Consider the following 18551-nt stretch of genomic DNA (forward strand, 5'->3'; position numbering starts at 1 on the left):
TGCATTACTTATTGAGCTGCAAAATACAGTTTGAATTTGTATATTGGTCACAAAAGTAATAGTTAAAACTTTTCACTTAATCACGAGACATGTTCCTATTCATTCGTAAGTTCCATTTCATTATAAACTTTTTGTCTTACTGTGCAACTATGGAGCTTTCTTATTATATTGATATTGACTTAGTTTATTGGATCAATTGAATATATATTATATCAAATGTTGGATTGTTATAATAATTGTATCCACCACAAACTCTACAGCCGCCGCCGTCTGAACCAATTTTTGCTTATATCTTGTGATGGAAGGAGTATAAAATATTGTCCCACAAATTATTAGATGCATAAAACATTAGAACAAATAATATCTTACCATACTCATACATAGGTTAGGATAAAATCTAACTTGATTTATATCTTATCTTACTCTTATTCTTCTCTCTCTCTTGTTCAATGTTTCTGAAAGCAATGCTTATTATTCTATCATCCTAACTGGTGTAACATCACTTAGTCATTCTAGCCACCATCTAGCAAATTGATGGCAAAAAAAAGTATTTCATATCAAAGCTTCAAGCTTTCTTGTTAACAGAGAAGAGAAATCTACTAAATGCTATATATATATTATTTGAGTTGTGTTTCATTACTTCATGAAGGTCATATTAGATTTCAAAATAAGGCATATGCCGCGTAGTGAAGACCAGCAAGGAATGATATAAGAGATATCATAATCAAGCTCTTCCGGTGCGCCTTCCAACTTTAAGCGCCAATTCAGTATCAATTTTGAGGGAGATATCAAGTGCTTTCACTGAATGAGTCAAGGAACCACTGCAGAAAACACATATCAGAGCAATGAAATTTTGTAGGGAAACAGTACCGGTATGCGAGTTTCTAAAAACATTAAGACAATGAAAATGACTAAAGCAAAGCTAGTATCAAAGGAAACATCATTACGTTTTATGATACTAGATGTTATGAAGTGCAGTGGAAGAAAAACTTTACCTAGAAATGTAGGTCACTCCACTTTGCCCGATTTTATGTACTGTATCGATAGTAACATTGCCTGAAGCCTTGAGTCACAAATATGAAAAAATAGAAATTAGTTAAGAAAGTGAAGAGGAAGTTATTTAATAAAGTCATCCTCAATCAAATTCAAGATATCCAAATAATGTCTGAAATTTACCAAATGGCCCTAATAAAAAACTATTAAATAATGTAAGAAACAAACAAGTCCAATGGAAAAAGGGAGGAAGCTTTAGGAAATGGACAGTGGCCCGAAAAAATTAAAAGAAAATAACTGTTTTTATTGAAACTAAAGAGAAAATGGAGAATAACATTCTCCCCAAGAATTTCTCCTTCACAAAAAATTTCTCCTTCCAAAGAAACTATCAAATTCACAGAATGATCCTTACATCCCCTATTAATAATCCTCTCTTACTAACCAACTGACCATAACTAACTTTACCTTCTTTCTTAGCCTAATAACGGCCGTGTCAAATTGATGACAACCAAGACCATTACAGCAGTATATTTCACTGCTGCTTCAAGTTCATAACAAAATTAGTTTATTGTATAGAATGTTGACCTCAAGACATAAGGGCCACGTTTGGAGTGTAAACTCAGAATTTTAAAATATGCTTTACATATTTCTGAACAGTATTCCATTTCTGTAGAAGCTTGCACAACAAAGCACACTTGCTAGTTTCTAAACACAGAGAAACAAAAAGATGATAGAAATAAAAAACATAGTGTTGGAAAGACAGTCTTCGAGAGAATGTTACTTGTGCTCTTCATGTTTTTAAACAAAAATGACTAATTAAATCATACTCTGAAGCATTTAGTCAAAAAAGGACCAAACAATACGATACAGGTTAAAGAAGCAAATTTAGTCATGAATACCTCAGTTTCAAATCTCCCATTGACCAACCGCACAGCTTCTTTCAGCATAGATATGTCAACATCTCCGTTTGATAAAGGTACAACCATATTATCCAACATTATTCGAGTTAAAGAAGTCTTTGTTTGAGATGCATACTGTAGTACTTCTTCCACTTCCTCAAGAGTCCTAGTCTCAACCTGGGAAAAACACAACCTTACAATATTATATCTGCAGCCAGAACTAGTTCTTTACCAGCATGGACAGCCATATCACGAACACCAGATCTACAAATCCACTTGACTTCAAACCAATCAGTTTAAGATGCATAGCCATTAAATGGATGGACAGACATGTAAATGAATATGACCAATTATATAAAGCTTTGTTAGGCAGTTAGGGAAGTAAAGATGAGGTAATTCAAGGTTAAGATGGGAATTTAAGTTTTAACTACCCTGCAGATATGGCAAGTAGGAGTGGAGGAGGGGGAGTTGTTGTGAAATCTATTAAAGGAAATGAAAAAAAAAAAAAATAGGTGCAATATAGAGAGAGGGATTGAGAAAATTATTTATTAAGGATCAGGGCCTTAAAAAGAATGCGTGAAAGGATGAAAGAGAGTACTACCTCAACCTCCAATTGAAGGCTATTTTTCTCCAGATACAGGTCGACAGCTTTTAGGGCATTTGTAACACCTCCAGCTGTTGATATATGATTATCTTTTATCATAACCATGTCAAACAAACCCATTCTATGATTACGTCCTCCACCAATTAATACCTATACAAGGAAATCAACAATAGTTTATTGAGAAATTTTGATATATAAAAATACAAATAAATGGTCATTTATAAAATCAAGGAAATGGTTCAGAGTGCAGACCGCCCACTTATCCAACAAACGTAAACACGGAGCAGTTTTTCTAGTCTCCAGTATATAAGCAGGGGATGCTGCATTTGCCATTGCCTGTGAAAAACACGATATAAGAAAACAAATGATAAATATAACAATGGTAATTTCACAAATCACTAGGCCTGATGAAACGTAACACAACCATCTTTTACCCAATCTAAATTGATTGCATAAATCAACTTTTCTTATTTGTAACCGTAATTTGTTCATTATTATGTTGATAAAAAAGATGGATGAAGCAATATAATCATCACCAATCTGTCAAATTGTTAGGTGTCCTGTGTTATATTGCAACTTGAAAAGTTTTTCCTAAAACTTCTCTTAGGATAAATGTGGCACAACAGGATCAGAAATTGGATAAAATGATGAATATTTATTGAAGAATAGCCTCGGCCAGTATCCAAGAGAAACAGAACCAGATGTCAAAAATCCTGCATTGCGGACTCTCTTCCTCCTTTTAACCATTTCAATTCAATATTCTCCACGTTACCAATAATTAACTGTGAATCATTCTCAATAGCCTCAAATTCCTAGTGTAGTTGGATGCAAGGATCTTCAAGAAGGCGAAAGGCATTCCGATGGTTGAAGAGGTTGGGTGGAAATTTGTGGAGCTAACAAGAACCTTTACAAACATCACACAATATTCATTTTGAAGAAAACAGTAAAAATATTGAAGAAAATAAAAATACCTTGGTTAAAGTTGCAATGCCACTCATCCTCTGCATAAAGTTTAGCACCACCCTTTCCGCTACAACAATGTTATGTGCTCGTCCTACACACGAATAACTGAAGATTGATAGAAGCCTTTCATAAAATCAATTAAAAACTAACAACGTACTTAATTCCATTTGCTTTTGTAATTAAGTTTTCATAACAAATTATCTTACCATGAACTTTTCCAAACTGTAGTCCTTTATGGACAAAATCTCCATCTTTTTTAGACCACTCCACCTGATATTTCAAAGTAATTCTCAATGATTAAGCCACGAATTAACCACAAATATTATGATAGTGTATATGTTCATTGCTTCATACCTTTAAAGAAGGATCAACTTCATTAAATATCATCTCTGCAAGTGCAATTCCAGCAACGATGCCATCCTCCTTCGCCAAGAAATAAGCTTCCACTTCCATGTCAAATGGAATGGTGGCCAAGCATGTTATATCACCTACAGTCAAAACATTTCTTATATTCAATGTCATGCATAAAATATAACTGAAATAAATAAAATAGCACAATCAGTATTTATTTAGTAAAAGGCCAAGAGCAAAGAAAACTTTACATTTTCTAAAATAAAGAAAAAATATAGAAATAATAAAAATAAAACTCAAAGAAACAAGACAGCTATAGCATGAAACCAGAAGAAAGTTTGGACGTAAACCTAGATCCCCAGCATCTTCTGCAAGTGCCAACTTTATAATGCCCTTCAAATCATAAGTAGGATGCAAAGGAGGCTTTACTGCGAAGGACTCGTATGAGATTGTCGGATTTGTGACTTCAGTCGCTGACATTTTAACAATGCTCCTGAATTCTCACACAATTTAGAACAAATTAATCTAAAAACACACGACATCAATCCAGTCACGTGGAAATATTTCCATCTACGAACAGCAAAATGACTGTTAAATGAATTTCTACGTGTTTAATCAATTACACCTGTTACTGATTACTTAACTCAGATTGTTAGGATTCAAACACAAAGCTTGAGTAGCTTCCGCTTTGCATATTACCAAAAGATTTATACTTAAGCATTGAGAGAGAAAAAATATTCTCAACAATGTTACATTTGTTTCATCACCAAATTGCACCAGCATGAAAAATGTTGTTGATTTTAATTTCATTAAGAGTACCTGTTTACTGTATTTTTTATCATACGCTGTGTCAGATTATAATAACGACACAAGTTCTTGTTTCTCAATCTCAACGATGAAGAATGTGATCATAAAGAGCATACATCATAGAAGAAAATATTAGCTATCCAGATGCAATCATTCTAATATCCCTATAGGAAAAAAAAGAAGTTTTTTTTTTTTGAAAGAAGAAAAAAAGAAGAAGTTAAAATGCCAGATTTGGATAGACAAAACAAATTGCAATTTATAACAATATTAACAATTTGATGGGTTAAAATGTTGTTCACCCCAAAAGTTCCTAAAAATCAGTTTTATTACCATATTTTGCATTTATGTTTCCCTACTTTTGAAAGATGAGTTTGTGGCCTTGCACCTTTTGAAAAACGCCATTCGTGGTCCTTGTCGTAAATATCAAAGGGGGGCTATAATTGAATTTCAAGGACTATGAACGACGTATTTCAAAAGCAAGAGGACGAAAACAAGTCACTTTTCAAAGGAGGAACTACGAGCATATCCAATGATAAAATTTTAAGGAACCTGCTTTAGTCCATAAATGCTTAACTCAAGATTATGATACCCACTCGTTTTTCACTTCAAAGGAAGTTTCTACTACTAACGCCCTGTTTGTATAAACAACTTAATTCTCAGCTTATAGCATAAGCGCTTATCATGACAAGTGCTAATGTATAAGCTATTTTGATGAAAAAAGATAAAATAAAGTTGAATTGTTTTCCTATAAGCTGTTTTCATAAGCTGTCTTAGAGAACTTATAAAAATAAGATGAAAACAGCTTATGAACATGCCATAAGCTGTTTTCACAAGTTCTCCCAAACTCTCTCACAAAGAAGCTAATCCAAACAGACCTTAAGTTGATTAACTCTCAACAAACATCATCTCTCACTTCAATCAAAATCTCATATTTTCTTTTCTACATTTACACTAAAAAATGAGAAAAATAATACTCAAATATTACAAAAACTCCAAAACTCTAAGCAATCATACAAGTACAACTCAGATGGTAGTTGCAGGGACATTTAATTTGTTTAGCGACACAAAAATATATTTAACCTTAATTTTGAAATGGAAACTAGCAATTAAAGAACTTATGATCAGTTGAAGATTATATATACCTGAGTTTTGGTTGGCCTTGAAGTTTAAGCGAGAAGCTGTAATTAATTAATAATAAGTAAAGATAAGAAAAAGAAGAATGAATAAAGACCACACAATGTTGAAGGAGGAATGAGTAAAAACCTTAGTGGAGGTGGAAACCTAGATGTTATGTCTCTGATGAGAAATGGTTGAGGTGACAAGTAACCTTGTTTGTAGGTAAGAACCATAATCAAAGACAACAAGGAACTTAGATTTTCAAGCTGTTACTATTTGTTGGAACTTAGATTGTATTGTTGGGATCATAAGAAAAAAGCAAGGAAGATGGAACTTGATTCTGATTCTGATATCAAAAGCATTTTGTGACCCAGCAGCTACTCCACTCATTCGTTTCTTCTTTTAACAATAAAACAAAAGTTTCAATTCACTTTTCTATCATTAGTGTGTGTGATTGGTTATGCAATATTTGCAATCATCTAAATTAATTTTAGATTGATTCATTTCATAATTTTTTTTTTTAATTGAGGATATGAGATAATGAAAAACTCACACATAAATAGAAGGGTTGGAGTTTGAATCAGAATTACGACGTTAACAGCTTTGACATTTGACATTTGGATGAGGTAGGACTTGAGGACTTATAAACTTAATCTCATAAAAGTTGAATGTGAAGTGTTTGAATATATTTACCTATTGAGTGGAACCATAAATTTAAGTTTAAAAATTTCATTTGGAGTAAAAAAATAATTAGAAATTCTAGTTTCAAGGATAAATTATAAACACATGACAAAAGCATATCAAAATATCAAAATCATTTTTACATGTCTGAAAATTCGTATTCGTAATTTTATGGAAAGCCAAACTTACACTTCATTTTAATTCTTAAATGTGTGAGTTGGTTAATGTAACAAACTTATAAAAGACATTTAAAAAAAAAAAAAAAGTCTTGTTAATAATGTCCTTTCATTAGAGCACATGTTAAGACACCAAAAATAAAAATTATGTATTAGAAATTTTGTCAATTTATTTCTCAAAATTTTGAAAGAAAATTCTCAATAAATATTTACTATTTGTGGAATCCTTAACATATGCTCTAAAAGCACATGATAGTATAACTCTTAGTAACATTTAGGGATGGCAAAGCGGGTCGGCCTGTCCCGTTTAAGCCTGTAAATGTGGAACAAGACGAGACGAGTTAATTTAGATGGCAAAATCCAAAATTCCACTCCTCCCCTGTTAATAGCAGGTTGGCGAGTTAGCAACAAGTATATTTGTGTTAAATATAAACTTATAAGACAAACTAAACTTATGATGAATTATTGGCGCGCTTCACTTCAAATTTGGTATGACACATTGAACAAAAAATAAATAAAAAATAGCTAGTTGACAAGTTGGTTGGCCGCCCAACCCCATCTTAGTCCGCCCCTATTTTTTCGACGAGTTAAGTGGGGCATGCCTATTAGAGACAACGGGTTCAAAATTTTGGCTTAGTCTGTCAAAAATAGCATACTAAACAAGTCGACCTCGCGGGTTGGGTCTGTTTTGTCAGCCTTAAAAAAATTACTCAAGAAAAAAAAAATCAATCATCATTTTGTAATTTTGATATTGTGAAGACTATATTACACATCAGTCACAAATTTAGGAAAAAATAATGCTAACGATGAATTTACGTATGGAAAATTATCTATGTCAAACCTCAAACAATGGTCTAAATGATGGTATATAAGATATGAGCCCTAAATTATATGGTTAGGGGTTCGATTCTTGTCTCGTGCATATCATATTGGTTGAGAGGAGATAATCCACTTTACGTGTCTCACATATTCCTCAACAAAAATTAAACATTGTTAAATGATTGTGGAAACTTCATGTACCAATATTATGGTAACAAAAAACGATCTATGGTTAAATGAGGATTACATATTACAATTCGATTGAAAAAATTCACCCAAACTTCTCTTTTTAGAAAGAAAAAAACAATCACACAAAGTTGGTTAAGGTAGTGCTCAATTCAGAATTTCACATGTACAAAATTCTAAACAGTAAATACTCCTACTTTGTCAAAACTCAAACTAAGATAAATGAAGAGTTTAGACAAGATAGAGTTAAGTGGTGTGATTAGGGCTTAGAAGTTGACATCTAAAAGTGGATTATTTAGCTATTCATATGTTAAAGACAAAGCTTTAATGCAGCTTTGCTTGTCCCATATACTATGATCAATTAACAATTTTGATTCCTCATTGTTTATTCCACAATTATTATCGCTTTATATCTTTATTTCATAATCTTGGTCCTTTATCAAATTGCATCCAATTTTTAACAGAAATGATGATGTGGCAGTAGATTAATACGATTACCACAACCAACTCCATTACCACCACGACCCCTTCCTCTATTAGGATATGACCTTGTCAAAACTTAATTTTAAAATGTATAAGCTTGATTTACTCAATAAAAACTTTTAATTTTATGGTCAGTGAATTGACAAAATTTAACGTGCATAACAAATTGTTAGTTATTCTTCAAACATGTGTCTCATTTCATCAAGTTCTGACTTTGTGGACATGAATTTCAAAAGTCCCATTTTGTCATGTTTTCTAAAAGGGCTGCTGTTGATCTTATATTCAACTTAAAACAATGTTTTCACACACTCTATTCAAAAAAACTAATTATATCCCACTAATGAAAAAAAAAAAAACATCTTTTGATGTTTTATAAGTTTCATTAATACGGCGTTGAAAACATGTAATAAATTATACTATAACACATTTCGTTTTCACATGTTGGAATCAAAATTCAACATCCACCAATGCCATATTTAATTAACTATGCTTATATATATAATTTGATTACATTATATATTCTAGCTAGCTCCTTTATAAAGCAGTGATAGAATTTGTTTGTCTCATTTAGGAGAAGTGAAATAAAGCAGCTATGTCATATCATCATAGATTCTGTTTAAATTCATGTTTGGTTATTTTTGTTGTAGCATTGTTAGTTGTTTCAAGAGTTGAGTGTATTAAAGTTAGAGACTTCAAAAGCTTATTTGAAAATCAATTACCAAAAGGGCCTGTTCCACCATCTGCACCTTCCCAATGCCACAATAAGCTTAGCCCTTTCAAAGATAACAAAGTTTCATTCCCAGATGATTACTATATTGCTTGTCCATAGCATGTGAATGAAGACATAGTCGTGTATATGGATCTAGTTTTCTTTCTTTTCTTTCTCACTAAATCGGGTATCTTCCACATGTAACTACAAAGACTACTTCATAGATCAGGGTTTATGACTATAATGAACGACAAAGCTCTTTCCTTTTAGAGTTTTAATGTTGATTCATATCCAGAGTTGAATAGAAACAGAAGACCTCTAGTTAAGTCAGAAGCGACGAGAACCATTTCATACAACCGTTCTTTTGTAATTGTCATTCTTTTTTGTCTCTTGGATCCTGCAATTTATGAGGACAAACTCAGCTTAAGCATATGTTAGTTTAAGTTTCAATAAGTTATTTTCTTTGTGTAGTGATTATATATACATGTTCATCAAACTATGAATTTATTTTGTTAGTTTCATCTTTCACTCAACGAGCCAACATTTTGTTTTGTTACCAGCTAGAATTGGTTTATTAATTTGTCAGCTTGATCCTTTTCTTCTGATTTCTGGTCTTCAATTTGTTCCTTCCAAGAGTAAGGATCCCTTTGTATAAGAGCAAGTTTAAAGTGATTATTAGATGATATGAATTTTTTAGATATTTTTATGTGATGCAAAAACTAATTCCTGGTTTTTAAAATAGTGAAAATCATTTTTTGTTGCTCATTAAAATTCATTTTTTTTCGATATATTAGATTAGACGTGTTCGTTTTTGAAGTTCGTGTAAAAGTGACCTTAAGTCTAAAGAATTGTTTATAGAAATACTTCCAAATTATTCATCCAAAAGATGATCAAGTTAGCGATGAAAGAAAGTTGAGTTCATATTCTTTTAAAGTATGAGTCAACTTTTTACGAAGTAAACCAACTTTCATCGAAGATAAATAATATCGAACATTAAACTTTATAGCTTTGTTGATTAAATTAAAGTGGTAATTTTGAACTGTGTGCAAAAAGTTTGGCATGTAATAAAACTTCAGAGTTGAGAGGCAGAGTGGAAGCAATGTGTGCTGAATTGAATTTTAAGTTATAATATGGGGTGTGGAATGAACATGCCTCTCAGATAATTGTACAGACTTTGGAGAACTTTAAACCATGAGGCTGAATCTAATTGTTTTTAGAGAGTGAACTCAATTTACAATCATTGAAACTTACACACAGAAGTAGAGGGAAAAGTATAACACGAATGAGCATGTTCTAAAACTGTTACTTGCATATAAACAAAAAAAACAAAGCATCGGAACCACAATAAGTTTTTCCTTAGAATGTGGTATAAATAAAACTTAAAAATGATACAATTTTCACTCCTATGAACCTAACAGAATTAAGCTACCAAACACTAAACTTAAACTAATCAATTGATCTTTTTATCCATATTCTTGACAAGCTGACCCATTTGAAACCTCCAATAAAAGAAATAAGCCAAACCAAATCCAACCATAACATAAATCCAAACATTCTCATCTTCACTCTCTTTAGGTGACCTAACTTCCTCAATTCTAAAACTCTCCCTCCCTAAACTCCCCAAAACACCTTCCTTAACATAACCATACAAAACATACATCCTATCCCTCTCCCTTGCAACAACAGAAGTAGGGTACCCTTCATCACCAAGGTCAATTTTGTCATAAACCACACCTTCACTCCATCCATTGTTACTTTTTAACATCCATAATTTATTTGCCTCTGGTGAAACCACCAAAACGACACCATCACTTCTCAAAACGACACCATCAGGACATGTCAGATTTTCAACGTTGTTAAGAAGGATCTGTCTTACTGTTCCGTCTTCAGCATCAACCTTAAAGATCTTTCCTGTATTGGATTGTGCTACCAAAAGATAACCATTGTTGACGTAAGCAATACCGTTCAATCCACAGAAATTACACGGTGAATCGCGGTCCACGGGATTTTCCGTGAACCTCGCTGATTTTGAAAAGATTGAAGGTTCTCCTTGAAGGTTAATTTTCCAGATGAAATTTCCGATTGAGTTTGTGACATAAGCGTTACCTTTGAAATCAACGGCAACGTCATTAGCGAGAGCGGGTTGATCATCTGATGGGAGTAGAGAGAGGAAGAGACGGTTGCCGGTGTTGAGATCGTATGCGGCGAGAGCGTTGTAAGGAGGGAGAGGATGAACAGCGTGGATTACGGCGAGAACACGGTTGTGAAGTGAATCGACTGTGATGCCTAAAACAGTGACGTTTTCGGGGAGGGAAGTGTCGGAGATTAGGGTTTCAACGATACCGGCATCTGAGATGGATGAGATTGTGCGGTGGTTGAGGGATCCGGTGAGGAAGTGTTGATTTTTTGCATCCCAAGCGAGGGATTCGGGGTAGAGGTTTTGTGATCGGAAATTGATGAGGTGGGGAGTTCCGGCGAGGGCTTTGGTGATCGGAGATGTGAGTTGGAAGAGGAGGAAGAGGGTGAAGATAAGGGAGTGTTTGGATGAGTTGATTGACATGGTGGTGGTGGTGAAAGGGAAAGTGTGTTGTAGCGACTGAGGTTACAAAGTAGTTCTGCAACTGTTGTTGGATGTTGTTTTATTAAAGTTTGATACTACTTCAAACAAAATTTATGCTTAAAATATATTTTTGTTACTTTATCTTAATGAAAATTCGTTTTAATCATCCTCCCTTTTTCTACTTTTCTTTTTTTAAAGACTTTTCCTTTATCTTTTTTAAATCGTTTTGTTTTTAATCTTTTTTTTTTTAAAAAAAAGTTGTTTTAATTTGTTTTGAATTAAGTAGACATATAACCAAGAGCGCTTAGATGAGATGAAACATGTCTTTTCTAATTTAACCAAGGTCTTGGGTTCGAATCTAATCTTGGGCATACATCAGCGTTAAAACTCTTAGGTGCGCTTGCCGCCCATTTGGATCGCACAATGTTCGAGGGATTAGTCTTTACAGTTGCGCGCAGAGGATACCTGATTTTAAAAAAATAAAAAATAAATAAGTAGACATAACAACAAAATCTATACATTTCCTTTAAAAAAAATCAATATATTTACTCAACAAAAAAAATCCATATACGTGGATATCTGTCTGAACTTAATCTAATTTTAAGGAAAAATTATGTTTTGATTGAGTTTGAGTTTAAGTTTGGATTTTCACTGTTTTCAAGAGATGAGACGCAACACCTTAAACCTATCTCATTTATCTAAAATGATATAATTACTCTTCTTTTACTTAGAAACCAATCTTTCTTTTTTTGTGAACTTATTTATGCCTCTCATCCTTTCTCATTGTTCCAATGTTCCGCCTCTATCTCCATTCTACATTGCGCCTCCCTTTCATTCTCTCTCATTGATCGACTGCTCTCTCTTTCACGAAACCTCCATTGGCTCCACCATCACAAGGAAGTCATCACCACCTTCTTGAACTCCTCGTTGTTTTTCTTATTGTAAGTTATACTATTCCACTTTTCTTGTTTTTGCTTCAAAATCATAAGTTCTATTGAAACTCTTTTTTTCATCTCAAACAGAATATTAATCATTGTTAAGATGGATTGTTGTTGTTTAATTTTGAACTTAATTGTATGAATGATTTTGACCCCTCAAGTTTACCTACTTTGTAATTGTGTTTATTGACGGCAGGCGTGGTAAGGGTATCTGATCCCAACGTAAATTTGTTGGGTGCATACTTGAGGTTCAATTATTCATCCATATCAGGTATCTTTTAAATTTTAAATTTTAATCTATAGTCCTGCACACTTGAGCATATATTAGCATCATATCCAATTGTTCTTTAATACTTTGTTATCATCAAAACTTTAGAGACATTGTACAAATCAAATTTTGTTTCAACAATCCCCCCATTTTTTATGATGACAAACACAAGTATTTAGTCCAAAGGTTGAGGTTTGTAAACTCCTCATAAGTCTTATCTAGGTTAATTAAATTCCATTTTAATCGATAAATAGCGTATCAAAGCCAAAGAGCATATCATAACCAGAGCCTGGTTAGCTTACGTAAGTTGGTTAAAAGAATTTCATACTAGACCAATCAGAGTCTTATTAGTTTTTGACTTAGCACAAGTTACTTAAAATTTGAAAGCAATAAGTTTTAAGTTCCTTAACTTTTTCAAAGACTGAGAACTCAAAAGATAATATTAGACATTTTCCGAACATATTATGTAGAGAGTTTAAGAGTTTAGGGAGGTGATAATTGCTTCAGATTGTATCTTTGAGAATATAGTGGTGGTCTCTTTAATACACATACCTCTTTTTTTAGATTGTAATTTATATATACACTCACAAAGTATTTCTTGTACTTTGAGGTGTTTTTTTAATGAACTTGTTACTTGTCCTTTAAAATATTGGATTCAAAATACAAAATTATTATTCATAGATTTCAAGTATCCACCAATTATTAGAGCTAGAATTGTCAAATAAGCTCCAAACTCTTAAGCATCTTAATCATAGACCTCAACTGAAAAGAAAAAATCGACCCCGATTCAATCTTAAGTATAATGTTGATTTAGATGAGTGAATATATGATAAAATACGAGACACAAATGAATATATTAAAGAGAATCGATTGATAAAAGAAAAATAACAAAATCTGTGGTCTTCTAATATGATAAAAAGAAAAAAGATAGATGATAAAGCTAAAACTCATGTCTATCCACCGGTTACAACTCAACACAAGAAGACTACTCATAGAACATTTCTAGAGTAGATTTATCAGACTCTTATATTAATTTTAAAAAGCAATAAAAAAAGTGCAATAGCATTGTATGACAAACTAAGACATCCTAACTATTCCCTCAAAAAAATAAAAAAGACAGCCTAACTATGTTGGTATTTTTTGGCTGTCATATATAATTAATTTGTAGTACTCTATAAATATTATTAAAAAAAATATAAAAAATACAAAAGTACTTGGGAACTAGACCAAAACAAAGGTCAAAATAAAAAAACGAACACCCATGATCTGTCTCCTAAAAAACCTTAAAAAAAAAAAAAAAGTACAGAACAAACAATAAAAACAACAACAAAGGAAAGAGAACTCTTAACAAAGAGAACATTTGATCAATCAGCCTCTCATGAGCAGATACAAAATAATATTAACAAAACAAGCTAAGAAAATTTACTAATAATCATTCAGAAAACCAAAACTTAAATATCTAGAGCAGCCATCTTCACGCATCTACTTCAGTCTTCCATTTCTTTTTATCGAGCAAGCTTAGCTTCAAACAAGCACACATTTATTCAGTATGAGAGAAGAAGAAAAAAACGCTAATATAAAGCATAATGCTAGATATATAGATATAACAGGATTTCGTGAGTGCCTTCCCGAATGAGTTGGCAGCTTCTCATCCCTTTGATGTTATATAATCGTTTGACTAATCACTACATAAAAAAAATAAAAGAAACGCAACCCTGTTTTTCCGGCTGTTAGCGATTTTTATTGGATAAACACTATTTCGGGAGCACTTCGTGGCAAAATCTCTCTAGATATATAGCACTTCTCATAAAGTAAACTAGTACAGCAACAAACATTAAAAAGTGTTTCAATAAAAAATAATGGAGACCAAAAATAAGAGTCGGTACCTTTCTCATGCCAATAAAATTTTTGTAAGACTATGTTTGGGATGTGAGCGATTTTAGGCCCGGTTGCACTTGTTTCTCTCAAACATTCCTCAATTAAGAGTGGACATTCAATGATTTCTAAGGTTTTTAAGTTGGTAAGACGAGGCATTTCTTTAGGCAGCAATGCCAAATATCTGCAATGGTACACCGTAAGATGCTGAAGTGATGAGATGTTGCATATCCAATCTGGTAATTCCTTAAGGTCAGAACACCATGTAAATGTGATTTTTTGGAGGGAACGAAGACAATTGGGGTCATTTTTAAACCACATTTCAATTACTTGAAATCCTTGACTTGAAAGATTGTCAAAGTCAAGATCCTCGAGAGAAGTAAGATTTTTAAACCAATCCTTCGGAGCTTTTTCCATACCCATAATGGTTTCATTAATTTTCAAGGATTTGAGCATGGAAAGAGGAGGGAAGCCAATCGAATATTGTGACTCTGCTATATTTAGTGTTGCTTCCAATATCTCCGCACTGGACCTCCTTAATACTAATATCTTAATGTTTGGAAAAGTAGGCATGTAAGTCAACATGTAACATCCACTAATTGTCAGTATAGAAAGACAAGGAAAATGAGGCAACAAGAGATGATGTGAAGAGTTAATATCATTCAAATCATCTCCCATCCTCCTCCATCCCCTCAGCTTGTAACAACGACTAAATTGTAAGCTCTCCAAAGATGGGAAGAATGAATCTGGGAGAATAGGATCTTCATAATAAATGCACTCCAATTCTTCAAGCCAAATTAACTGAAGTGACTTAAGGTATGGAAGACGTTCCCACGGTGGGAGATATCGGCAACCACTACAAGAATTAAGAGATATTTCAATTAAATTTGTGAGTGGAGAAAGCCAATTGGATAAAATCAGAACCTTGTGTTGTATGCTCAATTTTCTAAATCTAGATGGTGTCTTGTCTCTGAAGGTCGAACGATATAGCTGAAGGTGTCTCAAATTGATTAAATTTGAAACAACTTTTGAAACATTTTCATACAATAACAATTTTATTGTCTGCAAACAAACAAGATTGCTGATAGATTTGGGAAGACTTTCTAATACATCACACTTTAAGGTAAGATACCTTAAATGCTTCAATTTTTCAATGGAATTGGGTAGCTTGCTATGATGACCCACCAACTACAAGACGCGTAAGTAATTGAAATTTGAAATAACCGATAGTTCCACTCCACCCTGTTTATTGCCTTTGGAATCAAACACAATCAAAGACCGCAATCTACTTGAATCCAACGATTCCAACCTACAAAAAGCATCACATACCACTGATACATGCAGAGGTCTTCCTAGACATCTTTTTTCCTTACTATTCAAGTAACAAAAATCATTGCCAGCTACTTCTGTTGCAAGATCATGCAATAAATCATGCATTTTAAAACCAATTACATCACCATCGTCATTCAATTTTGCATCTTGGAAGAATGAATTCGTCAAGAAAATATTTACAAATTGATTACCAACATCTTCCATGCATTTCCCCTCAACTGAACAACCAAGATAACCTTGTGCCATCCACATTTGAATTAACTCATCCTTCTCAAATTCCCAATCCTTAGGAAATAAAGAGCAATAAGCAAAACATTCCCTTTGTTGAGGTGACAAGTTATGGTAACTCAATTTTAGGACCGGCATGATGCTATTTTCATCTTCGCATAATCTCCATAAGTCACCTTGCAAGACATTGTTCCATTCAATTTCTTTACTTTTACTTCGTAATATGCCTCCCAATGATCTAATTGCCAATGGTACTCCTTTGCACTTTTTCGCTATCTTCTTACCTATTGATTCAAGATCCTGGTTTACTACTCCAACGGAATCATCCCCAAAGACAATCTTCTTCAACAAACCCCAAGATTCTTCTGAAGTCAAACCTTTTAAAGTATAAGGGTCATCTACACGCATTGTGTGTGCCACGGTTTTCTCACGAGTTGTCACTACAACCTTACTGCCTTGAGCACCACACATCAAATAAGTCATTAACTGATCCCACTTTTCAAAACTCTTATTCCAAACGTCATCCAGAAGTAACAAGTATCTCTTACCAGTTAAATTTTCACGAAGCATATTTTGCAAGTTGTCCAATGATAATGTGTCATCAATTTTGTTCTTGGTTAATGACTCCAACATGTTCTTCAGAATAGTTTTGACGTCAAAGTTATCAGAGACACATACCCACATACTCTTCTCAAACAAATCTTGCACTTCTCTATCGTTGTATACCAATTGAGCAAGAGCCGTCTTCCCTAAACCACCAATACCAACAATAGCAACCAAGGAGACATTCTGATTTTCATGTGATTGCATCAACAAACTTATAATTTTCTTTTTATCATATTCTCTTCCAATGATATTTGATTCTAACACAAAAGAACTAGTTTCCCTCCTTACATCGTTAGTTTTCTCAACCACTACAACATTTGAGTTAAGATTCAACCCAGACATATCTTTCACCACATCATTAAAACCTTTTTGTATTTTTTCAATCTCTAGAGCCATTTTACGACAAAAAACAGCTTTGCTTAAAGAGAAAGAATGAAGTACCTTTGTTACTTTGTTCTTATGAGCTTCATCCCTTTTGCGTATCATATCTTCAATAAGAAATTCATCTATCAAATCATCTGCAGCAACAAGCACATCTTTGAGCCTTGTAACCCAGTTTTGTACACAAAGACTTTTCTCTTGTTTGTTCTCAGCATCAAGGAGCACAGCTCTGATGGATTCAACTGTCTTCGTAAGGCTTTCTAATTCATCTTTCACATTATTAATCCGTCCAAATTCACGTAAGGCAACAGAAGCCAACCTATGAAAAGAAAAATGTCAGCAAACAAGCTTGTATATATATATATATATCGTTGGTTTAACTTTAAAAGAAGAAAAAAATTGATAAAGGGTTGAAAATGAATTAACCCGTTAATGAGGCTTTGAGCAACACCGTATGGAATTTGTTCAGCCATCTTTCAAAAACGTAACACAGGGAAATTAGTAGATCGAAAGATTGTAAATTTGCAGAGCTTGAGAGTGGAAATGAAGTTAGGAAAATCCAAACATAATTATATTATGGACCAACGAAAGGGACAAAAATATAATTACCTCTCAAAATAATCTAGTGGTGGGGAAACAAGTCGCTTCGGTGTCTGCATGAGCATCACAAGTGTCCTCATAAAAAAAAATGTAAGAAACCATGAAAATAATATCCTAAAGGTGAGAAAAACACAAGAATCAGGGTTGAATTGTGTTAGTTTTTTCTTCGTTTTCTTCTAAGTTGAAAACACTGATTAGAAGTATATAAAATTCTACTTCTGGAGTGATGTTCAGAACTAAATGCAGCGGATAAAACAGAGAGAGAAGAAAGACACAAATCAATTATACATGTTCCTTCCACAAACCGGAAGTAGTCATGTCCCCCTTGCACTTTCAAGGAGAGTTCACTAAAAATGTAATATCTGATTACAACTGTTCACTACTAAACTTAGCAAGAGACTTCAAATTACTCAAGCACAACTGCAAGAGATTTCCTATGCTCCTGAACACAATCAAGAGACTTCTAATGCTCAAGCACAACTGCAAGAGACTTCTATTCAAACAGAATTACACAGAAAATTGTTTGAGGTTGAACACTTGATATACAATCAGTGGTGTTCACAATACAAATCAGATACAAACTCTTAAGACTCTAGAATTTCTAAGATATGAACTTTGATAAGAAATTCTAAGTGAACTTTTAATGGAGAACATTTTCAGTAGAGTTTTGGCGCTTTCAAATTGTTGTTGAGTCTTGCCATTCTCTAAGTCTTCACTCCTTTATACAGAGGTGTGAAAGAGACGCTGTGAATTGTCAGCACATCAAAATAGATTCGTTTGAGCTTGGCCAATCACCAATGATCTTTTGTCTGATATGGTTATTGTCCTATGAAGGATCAATTTCAAATTCATTCCAAGTATGAAGGAACAATGCTGCAGGCAGAGCTGTTATTCTTGTCTTGTAGCAGAGACACAAACTGAGTAGTGAAGATAGTGGTTGTACACTTCGTACAATTGTACTTTGTCAATGCTCTTC

The 18551-nt window shown here is 33.3% G+C and overlaps 3 protein-coding genes across 5 annotated transcripts; all 3 read right to left on the reverse strand.

Annotated features, from left to right (window-relative positions):
- Positions 1–315: 315 nt before the first annotated feature.
- On the reverse strand, positions 316–6011 carry LOC25482489 (nicotinate-nucleotide pyrophosphorylase [carboxylating], chloroplastic). The gene is made up of 11 exons (XM_013611055.3): positions 5881–6011; positions 5760–5795; positions 4161–4303; positions 3814–3947; positions 3666–3729; positions 3468–3550; positions 2749–2832; positions 2494–2646; positions 1893–2069; positions 996–1063; positions 316–821 (listed from the first exon to the last, which is right to left on the reverse strand). Exons 1-11 carry the CDS (start codon positions 5964–5966, stop codon positions 725–727), a joined length of 1125 nt encoding a protein of 374 aa, XP_013466509.1. The 5' UTR covers positions 5967–6011; the 3' UTR covers positions 316–724.
- A 3955-nt stretch (positions 6012–9966) lies between these two features.
- LOC25482490 (uncharacterized) lies at positions 9967–11450 on the reverse strand. The gene has a single exon (XM_013611056.3). It carries the CDS (start codon positions 11345–11347, stop codon positions 10238–10240), a length of 1110 nt encoding a protein of 369 aa, XP_013466510.1. The 5' UTR covers positions 11348–11450; the 3' UTR covers positions 9967–10237.
- A 2216-nt stretch (positions 11451–13666) lies between these two features.
- LOC25482491 (disease resistance protein RGA2) lies at positions 13667–17550 on the reverse strand. Of its 3 annotated transcripts, XM_039833859.1 has the most exons (4): positions 17402–17550; positions 15561–17294; positions 14440–15284; positions 13667–14075 (listed from the first exon to the last, which is right to left on the reverse strand). In XM_039833859.1, exons 1-2 carry the CDS (start codon positions 17446–17448, stop codon positions 15617–15619), a joined length of 1725 nt encoding a protein of 574 aa, XP_039689793.1. In that variant the 5' UTR covers positions 17449–17550; the 3' UTR covers positions 13667–14075; positions 14440–15284; positions 15561–15616. The 3 variants fall into 3 exon arrangements, with proteins under 3 accessions (XP_039689793.1, XP_039689794.1, XP_039689792.1); XM_039833860.1 differs by having other exon boundaries at positions 13667–14070; positions 14440–17294; XM_039833858.1 differs by having other exon boundaries at positions 14440–17294.
- Between the last annotated feature and the right edge of the window lie 1001 nt (positions 17551–18551).

This window comes from Medicago truncatula, chromosome 1 (assembly GCF_003473485.1).
Source record: "Medicago truncatula cultivar Jemalong A17 chromosome 1, MtrunA17r5.0-ANR, whole genome shotgun sequence".
Classification (NCBI taxonomy): Eukaryota; Viridiplantae; Streptophyta; class Magnoliopsida; order Fabales; family Fabaceae; genus Medicago; species Medicago truncatula.

Excerpts from the sequence above, each read along its gene's own strand:
- LOC25482489 (XM_013611055.3), bottom strand. The coding sequence starts at position 5,966 with ATGGTTCTTACCTACAAACAAGGTTACTTGTCACCTCAACCATTTCTC. Across the intron at positions 5,796-5,880 it reads AGGTTTCCACCTCCACTAAG|CTTCTCGCTTAAACTTCAAG; the intron begins GTTTTTACTCAT and ends AATTAATTACAG. Across the intron at positions 3,948-4,160 it reads AGAAGATGCTGGGGATCTAG|GTGATATAACATGCTTGGCC; the intron begins GTTTACGTCCAA and ends TTTTGACTGTAG.
- LOC25482490 (XM_013611056.3), bottom strand. The coding sequence starts at position 11,347 with ATGTCAATCAACTCATCCAAACACTCCCTTATCTTCACCCTCTTCCTC.
- LOC25482491 (XM_039833859.1), bottom strand. The coding sequence starts at position 17,448 with ATGGCTGAACAAATTCCATACGGTGTTGCTCAAAGCCTCATTAACGG. Across the intron at positions 17,295-17,401 it reads GCTCAAAGCCTCATTAACGG|GTTGGCTTCTGTTGCCTTAC; the intron begins GTTAATTCATTT and ends TTCTTTTCATAG.